We start from the raw sequence: 9,347 nt of genomic DNA on the forward strand, positions 1-9,347 counted from the left end.
GACGTTAACCTATGATGTGTATTAGTGTATTATTGGTGTAATTTCATTTTGTGTGTTATTCGTTTGGGGACAAACGTGTTTAAGTGGGGGGAGTGTGACGAATTCTTATAGTTGTGTATTTATTTTATGTCTTAGCTGTGTATTTCCTCTATTCAGAACGCGATTTATGTTTTATTCTATGTCTATGTTAAGTTACAGAGCGTGAGTTAATTGCTATTACCGCATTCCTTCGTTTACGCATTCCTTCGTTTACCGCATTCCTTCGTTTTACATTATTGGCACATTCCTGTATTTTGCGTGCTGCTGTTGATTGGTTAATTGCGTGGGCGTGACGTTGCATTTTATAGTTTAAGAATAAAGTGAGTTGCTTGTGGTTGAGAGTTCGTGAGCGGTCTTACTTTTGTCTAAAGAAGAAAACGCTACAGTATTTACCAAACAGCCAATGCTGCGGGTAATTATTAAAAAAATATATATATATAACAATATAATAAAATCTTACCAATGCCATAACAATTCAATTGATCATCTGCATTTCCACCATCAGCTGCTGTTTTCACACCTTCCATGTTTGCTCTTACAGTTCTGTGTTTAAACAGTTATGGTTAAATGAAAAAAAATATATATATATATAACACCTTAAATTCATGCTTTTCAAAGCATTAGCATCTGCACTTGTTAGATCACCAGGATATTTAAGACCTTGAACCTTACAACCAACATCTTCCCAGATTGTAATGAGACAATCAATAGAGTGAGGTCCATGATATGAATCACAATTCTCAGGATAAACTGAAACAAAATACATTAGCCAATAGCAATGTTAGAAATAATGTACAAACCAATTCCATAACATTTCAATCCTCTATCTTTATCTCCACTATCAGCTTCAATTCCCGTAGTTTTAAAATTAATGCCAACATCACTGTAAAGATGGAAAATAAAGTTAAACTATATACCAGTAATTAACTAACAAGGACATACTCCAATGAAAGCAAATCCAGCGCTTCTTTTTCAGCTGTGTTTAGTTTAATTGGGGCATTTGTTCCTTCACTTAAACAACCATTCGATTCCCATATAGTTGTAAGGCATTCCACACTGTGTGGTCCGTTATGAGAGCCACAACCATTTGGAAATGCTACAAAATAGAATGGTTATTAAATTACGGCAAATCAGAAATAAAACATGGTTTTAAAGTTTTCATTATCATTTTACTAAAAAGGATGCAAAATGAATAAAGATTTATCATACCAGTTGGATGCTTACCAATAAAAAATAAATACAACACAGCCAATGTTAAAGGTAATTATTAAATATAAATGCATCAAATATTATTATAAAAAAAATTTACCAATGCCATAACAATTCAATTGATTATCTGCATCTCCACCATCAGCTGCTGATTTCACACTTTCCATGTTTGCTCTTACATTTCTGTGATTAAACAATTATGGGTAAATAAAAAAGTTTATCGAAACAAATCACCTTAAATCCATGTTTTTCAAAGCATCAGCATCTGCACTTGTTAGATCACCAGGATATTTAAGACCTTGAACCTTGCAACCCACGTCTTCCCAGATAGTTATGAGACAATCAATAGAGTGAGGTCCATGATATGAATCACAATTTTCAGGATAAACTGAAACAAAATACATTAGCCAATAGCAATGTTGTAAATAATGTACAAACCAATTCCATAACATTCCAATCCTTTATCTTTGTCTCCACCATCAGCTTCAATTCGCGTAGTTTCGAAACTAATGCCAACATCACTGTAAAGATGGTAAATAAAGTTTATACTATATACGAGTAATTAACTAACACAGACATACTCCAATGAAAGCAAATCCAGCGCTTCTTTTTCAGCTGTGTTTAGTTTATCTGGAGCTTTCGCTCCTTCACTTAAACAACCATTCGATTCCCAGATAGTTGTAAGGCATTCCACACTGTGTGGTCCGTTATGAGAGCCACAACCATTAGGAAAAGCTACAAAGTACATCAGTTACTAAGTTACAACAAATCGGGAATAAAAACATTGTTTTTTAAGTTTTCATTACCATTTTACTAAAAAAGATACAAAATGAATAAATATTTATCATACCAGTTGGATGCTTCCCAATAAAAAAATAAATACAACACAGCCAATGTTAAAGGTAATTATTAAACATAAATGCATCAAATATTATTATAAAAACTTACCTATGCCATAACAATTCAATTGATTATCTGCATCTCCACCATCAGCTGCTGATTTCACACTTTCCATGTTTGCTCTTACATTTCTGTGATTAAACAATTATGGGTAAATAAAAAAGTTCAAGCAAACAAATCACCTTAAATCCATGTTTTTCAAAGCATCAGCATCTGCACTTGTTAGATCACCAGGATATTTAAGACCTTGAACCTTGCAACCAATGTCTTCCCAGATTGTTATAAGACAATCAATAGAGTGAGGTCCATGATATGAATCACAATTTTCAGGATAAACTGAAACAAAATACATTAGCCAATAGCAATGATGTAAATAATGTACAAACCAATTCCATAACATTCCAATCCTTTATCTTTATCTCCACCATCAGCTTCAATTCGCGTAGTTTCGAAACTAATGCCAACATCACTGTAAAGATGGTAAATAAAGTTTATACTATATACGAGTAATTAACTAACACAGACATACTCCAATGAAAGCAAATCCAGCGCTTCTTTTTCAGCTGTGTTTAGTTTATCTGGAGCTTTCGCTCCTTCACTTAAACAACCATTCGATTCCCAGATAGTTGTAAGGCATTCCACACTGTGTGGTCCGTTATGAGAGCCACAACCATTAGGAAAAGCTACAAAGTACATCAGTTACTAAGTTACAACAAATCGGAAATAAAAACATTGTTTTTAAATTTTCATTACTATTTTCCTAAAAAGGATACAAAATGAATAAAGATTTATTATAACACTGATGTTTCCCAATAAAAAAATAAATACAACATATAAGGTAATTATTAAACATAAAATATATCAAATATTATTATAAAAACTTACCTATGCCATAACAATTAAACTGATTATCAGCATCTCCACCATCAGCTGCTGATTTCACAACTTCCATGTTTGCTCTTACATTTCTGTGTTTAAAATATTATGGGTAAACAAAAAAGTTCATGCATAAAAATCACCTTAAATCCATGTTTTTCAAAGCATGAGCATCTGCACTTGTTAGATCACCAGGATATTTAAGACCTTGAACCTTGCAACCAACGTCTTCCCAGATTGTTATAAGACAATCAATAGAGTGAGGTCCGTGATATGAATCACAATTTTCAGGATAAACTGAAATAAATCTAATTCTAAAATAAATTACATAAAAGCATGCAATGAGTGTAGATTAACATCCTTTCCAGGAGCAAAGACAGTTATTATAACACACGTGTTCTGTTTCATACATCTTCTGTCTGTTTCGAATTATCACGTATGTAACTTTGGAAGAAATTATTTTTTTGACTTTTTTAATACAAGGTTGACAATTTAAAAAAAATTATTGAGTGTCAAGGGTTTTGCCCAACAACACAGATGCCCAAAATAGTAGCAGCATCAAGCCTTGAATTTGTAACCTCCACAGTAGAGGTAGGTGCGTTAACTACTGCCCTATAGTGCCAGTCAATGCAGAAAACAAACCAAGTCCATAACATTCCAACCCTTTATCTTTATCACCACCATCAGCTTCAATTCGCAAAGTTTCAAAACTATGTCCAACATCACTGTACAAAGCAACAAAACAAGTTAAAATATATGCAAGTGATAAACTAAAATGGTCTCACTCTAAATTAAGCAAGTCCAATGCTTCTTTTTCAGCTGTGTTGAGTTTATCTGGAGCTTTTGTTCCTTCACTTAAACAACCTTTTGATTCCCAAATAGTTGTAAGGCATTCCACACTGTGTGGTCCATTGTGAGAGTTGCAGGTACTCGGAAATGCTACACAGTATAGTGGTTATTTAGTAGCAGAAAGGCATGAAAATATATATTCGAAACATTTTTAATTCCTGAAACAGAAGATGGATAAAGATTCAGTAAGCAAGATGCAAAGGCAAAACATGATTTATTAAACATTTAAATTGATTGGAATATACCAATTACCTTCTTCCCCAAAAAAATATTTACAAATCTTTTTTTTTTTTTATATTTTTTAAGTATTTCGAATCCTTTTGTATTCGAAACTAATTACGGGATTCGGTATTCTGTTTAATGACGCCATCACACGTCATCTCATAAATATTTTAACAAATTTTGAATCTTAGCAATTTAAAAAAAAAAATTCTGTTTTAATAATTTTGAAAAAAAATATTTTTGTGTTTGTGGGACTTTCGAGAGTAAACGTTTTGCAACTTTTTTTCATAGCCTGCTATACGTTTCATGACGCAAAAACTGCACAATAGTACAATTTTTCATCATTTTACAGCTCATGATCCCACAAGGATGCTATGAAAGAGTCAATAAACTGACTTTTGTGGGTAAAATTATTTTTTCCAATAAATATAAAAAGATTTGAAATTCTAGATTCGGAATTCTAGATTCGAAATAAAGTATTCTAGGATATCCTAGAATACCTAATTATTCTGTAATGTGCATCCCTACCAATGCCATAACAATTCAATTGATCATCTACATTTCCACCATCAGCTGCTGATTTCACACCTTCCATGTTTGCTCTTACGTTTCTGCGTTACAACAATTATGAGTAAAAAAAAAAGTTTATCTAAAAATCACCTTAAATTCATGTTTTTCAAAGCATCTGCATCTGCACTTGTTAGATCACCAGGATATTTAAGACCTTGAACCTTACAACCAACATCTTCCCAGATTGTGATAAGACAATCAATGGAGTGAGGTCCAAGAAAAGAATTACAATTTCCAGGATAATCTAAAAAAACAATTAATATTAACTTGTATTATATGAAAAAAAGAAAAATAAATAGATGTAACTTATATATTTTTACTGTAAAAAATTTTAAGGAAAACAAAGATAAAAAATAAACCCCTTAAAAACAATAAAATAGTTGCGTACAAGGCATCTCAAAAATAAGCACAAGATGCATGAAATAAAACATCCAATCTTATAATGGCTGTTGCCAGGCTACCCAAAATATTTTTTGCTTAGTTACCATGTATCTAACTTTGTGGGTGATTGTTTTTACAATTTGGACAACCCAATTAAGGACCACTGGGTTGAAGAAATTGTCACTAAATGCCTTGCCTCAGACGCGTACATTACTAGAAGCATAATCCTTCAACCGGTAACCTTAAATAGCCCCCAAACAACTATTCCTCAAAGCTAGGTTAACAACAGTAATGAAACAATGTAGAAAAGAATGTACAAACCGAGTCCATAACATTCCAACCCTTTTTCTTTGTCACCACCATTAGCTTGTATTTGTATGCTTTCAAAATTGATTCCAACATCACTGTAAGACCAAAATAAACATTATACTGTACACCAAGACAGAGCAAATACAAACTTACTCCAAATTAAGCAAATCCAAAGCTTCTTTCTCAGCAGAGTCTAGTTTAACTGGAGCTTTGGTTCCTTCACTCAAACAACCTTTTGATTCCCAGATGGTTGTAAGGCATTCAACACTGTGTGGTCCATCATGAGAAGCACAATTATTGGGAAACACTACATTGTAATAAAGATGTGTAAATTAGAGTATTTATAATGGTAACAAAGAACTGTAATTATATTGCAACTAAATCAAGTTGAGACTGAGGTTTAGAAATGTTTGAAGTTGTGGAAAATTTGTGTCAATAATAACAAAATAACAACATAACTATTTTTATTTATCCCATTAGAAAACGACACAGATCATATTATTGAAACAACGAATAAATAAAAATTACAAGAATAAAAAAGGTACACATAGGGACAGCAATAATTTGGAGTAAATTAAAACATCAGTACCACTAAAGGAACAAAACGTTTCAATAACAAAACATCGCAAACAAAAATTTACCTGTTCCATAACAATTCAGCTGATGATTATCATTTCCATTATCAGCTGCTGATTTCACACCTTCCATGTTTGATCTTACATCTCTGTATTTGAAAAGCAAAATGTATGTAATGATGACAGTAAGATCATTAAAAATACCTTAAACTAAGGATTTTTAAAGCATCGACATCTGCACTTGTTAGGACGCCAGGATATCTAAGACCTTCGACTTTGCAACCAACCTCATTCCAGATTGTGGTAAGACAACCAATAGAGTGAGGTCCATGATATGAGTCACAATTTTCAGGATAATCTTAAATGAAAAAATGAATTAAAGCGTAAGTTAACCGACAAATACACAAAGCAGAATACAAACCAATTCCATAGCATTCCAATCCTTTATCTTTATCACCACCATCAGCTTCAATTCGCAAAGTGCCAAATTTATGTCCAACATCACTGTACAAAATAACAAAACAAGAATAAAAAATATGCAAGGGATTAACTAAAATGTACTTACTCTAAATTAAGCAAGCCCAATGCTTCTTTTTCAGCTGTGTTTAGTTTATCTGGAGCTTTTGCTCCTTCACTTAAGCAACCTTTTGATTCCCAGATAGTTGTAAGACATTCCACACTGTGTGGTCCATTGTGAGAGTCACAATTATTGGGAATTGCTACAAATTAAATATTTAATCAGTTATATTAAAATACATTGACATATAAATGTAAACATCAGAAAAGGTTTGGCCTAAACTTTTGGTCCAACACCTCACTTATCAAGTACGCAGTAAAATTTAACAATGCAAATAACAATATCTAAGTATTGTTTATCAACCATACATTTAAATTTTACCAATGCCATAACAGTTTAATTGTTGATCCGCATTTCCACCATCAGCTTCTGATTTTACACTTTCCATGTTTGCATTTACATTTCTGTGTTTGAACAGGTATCGGTAAATAAAAGTAGCCATCTCATAAATATTACCTTAAATTCATGTTTTTAAAAGTGTTTATGTCTGCATTTGTTAGATCACCAGGATATCTAAGACCCTTGAACTTGCAACCCACTTCTTCCCAAATTGTGATGAGACAATTAATAGAGTGAGGTCCATGATATGAATCACAATTCTCAGGATAAACTAAAACAAAAACTCACATTATACCAATTTCTACCAAATACAATGTTGTTAATATTGTACAAACCAATTCCATAACATTCCAATCCTTTATCTTTGTCACCACCACGAGCTTCAACTTCAATAGTTTCAAAATTAATTCCAACATCACTGTAAGACCAAAATAAACATTATACTGTACACCAAGACAGAGCAAACACAAACACACTCTAAATTAAGCAAATCCAAAGCTTCCTTCTCAGCCGAGTCTAGTTTATCTGGAGCTTTGGTTCCTTCACTTAAACAACCTTTTGATTCCCAGATAGTAGTAAGGCATTCCACACTGTGTGGTCCATCATGCGAAGCACAATTTTCAGGAAATACTACATTGTAATAAAAATATGCCAATTTAAAAGTGATAAAACAAAATTCAAACTTTGCCTCATATTTTACAAAAAAAATAAGTAAAAGTACAGACCACTGAATAAACTAATAATATTTTTCCATCAGCATTATGGTTAATATAGATCTAATGTTTTATTAAGTAATTTTAAAATATAACTATCTTCATAAGCAATGATTTTAATTCAGTTTTCTTTTCTGAATCTCTGTGTATCACAGTTAAAATTCTGAGTGTGCCAACACTGAATATCATAGAACTAACAATGGTAACAAACAACAATAGTTATATTTAGAGGTCGATCGATATACCGGTCTTTACGTGCGTTGTAGTTTAGCCTTCACGTGTTTGGTAGTTTAACATTTGCGTGCTTCGTTGTTTGACCTTTACGTGCGTAGTAATTTGACATTTACGCGCTTCATAGTTTAGCCTTCACGTGCGTCGCATTTTAACGTCCACGTGCGTTGTAATTTAACCTTTACGCGCGTCGTAGTTTAACATTTTCGCACGTCGTAGTTTAACATTTACGTGCGTGGTTGTTCAGCCTATACGTGCGTCATAGTTTAACGCCCATGTGCGTTGTAGTTTAACGTCCACGTGCCTTATAGTTTAACGTTCACGTGTGTTGTAGTTTAACGCCCATGTGCGTCATAGGTTAACGCCCACATGTGTTGTAGTTTAACGTCTACGTGTGTTGTAGTTTAACCTCCACGTGCGTCATAGTTTAATGGCCATGTGCGTTAAAGTCCACGTGCGTTGTAGTTTAACGCCCATGTGCGTCATAGTTTAACGCCCACATGTGTTGTAGTTTAACGTCTACGTGTGTTGTAGTTTAACGTCCACGTGCGTCATAGTTTAATGGCCACGTGCGTTAAAGTCCATGTGTGTTGTAGTTTAACGTCCACGTGCGTCGTAGTTTAATGTCCACGTGCGTCATAGTTTAACGTCCACGTGCGTCATAGTTTAACGTCCACGTGCGTCATAGTTTAACGTCCACATGTGTTGTAGTTTAGCGTCCACATGCGTCATAGTATAACGTCCACGCGCGTCATAGTTTAGCCTTTACGTGTGTCCTAGTTTTGTACAAAAGCAACATATTTAGAATTACCTATGAAGCACATGTAGACTAAGTGATGACCAACCATTTTTTCTCTATATTATTTTGCAGTATCTTGAATACACAGGTATTAATTTTGATTAATACCGATTATTTCATGTTTCGCTATAGTGTCAAATATCAGTAAAATATCGGTATCAGTAAAAGCTAAAAATATCGGTATCGGTATCGGTGGAAAAAATTGATATCAGTCGATCTCTAGTTATATTGCACCTTAAATCAAGTTCAAATTAGTAATATTTGATCATGTAGAAAATTTGTTTCTTCATGAAATAATAATATATTCTTTTTATTTATCTTTTTAAAAGCAATGAAGATATAATATTAAAACAACCAACAAAAGGGAATTAATCCTGAAACAAATAATTATAAACATAGTCACAGCATTAATTTGGAGGTAAATTAAAACATAAGTACCACTAAAGGAACTCGACGTTTCCAAAAAAAATCTTTGAAACTAAACTTTACCTGTTCCATAACAATCCAATTGATTATTAGTATTCCCAGCTTCAGCTGCTGATTTCACACCTTCCATGTTTGATCTTACATCTCTGTATTTGAAAAGCAAAATGTATGTAATGATGACAGTAAGATCATTAAAAATACCTTAAACTAAGGATTTTTAAAGCATCGACATCTGCACTTGTTAGGACGCCAGGATATCTAAGACCTTCGACTTTGCAACCAACCTCATTCCAGATTGTGGTAAGACAACCAATAGAGTGAGGTCCATGATA

The 9,347-nt window shown here is 33.1% G+C and overlaps 1 protein-coding gene across 1 annotated transcript; it reads right to left on the minus strand.

Annotated features, from left to right (window-relative positions):
- Positions 1-51: 51 nt before the first annotated feature.
- LOC108950608 lies at positions 52-9,341 on the minus strand. The gene is made up of 30 exons (XM_026839542.1): positions 9,217-9,341; positions 9,079-9,161; positions 7,323-7,476; positions 7,182-7,264; positions 6,964-7,117; positions 6,829-6,911; positions 6,496-6,649; positions 6,352-6,434; positions 6,135-6,288; positions 5,997-6,079; positions 5,509-5,662; positions 5,368-5,450; positions 4,756-4,909; positions 4,624-4,706; positions 3,810-3,963; positions 3,667-3,749; positions 3,168-3,321; positions 3,034-3,116; positions 2,678-2,831; positions 2,535-2,617; positions 2,331-2,484; positions 2,197-2,279; positions 1,830-1,983; positions 1,687-1,769; positions 1,483-1,636; positions 1,349-1,431; positions 982-1,135; positions 840-922; positions 636-789; positions 52-582 (listed from the first exon to the last, which is right to left on the minus strand). Exons 2-30 carry the CDS (start codon positions 9,143-9,145, stop codon positions 459-461), a joined length of 3,426 nt encoding a protein of 1,141 aa, XP_026695343.1. The 5' UTR covers positions 9,146-9,161; positions 9,217-9,341; the 3' UTR covers positions 52-458.
- Positions 9,342-9,347: the final 6 nt, after the last annotated feature.

Source organism: Ciona intestinalis, unplaced genomic scaffold, assembly GCF_000224145.3.
Source record: "Ciona intestinalis unplaced genomic scaffold, KH HT000383.1, whole genome shotgun sequence".
Lineage (NCBI taxonomy): Eukaryota > Metazoa > Chordata > Ascidiacea > Phlebobranchia > Cionidae > Ciona > Ciona intestinalis.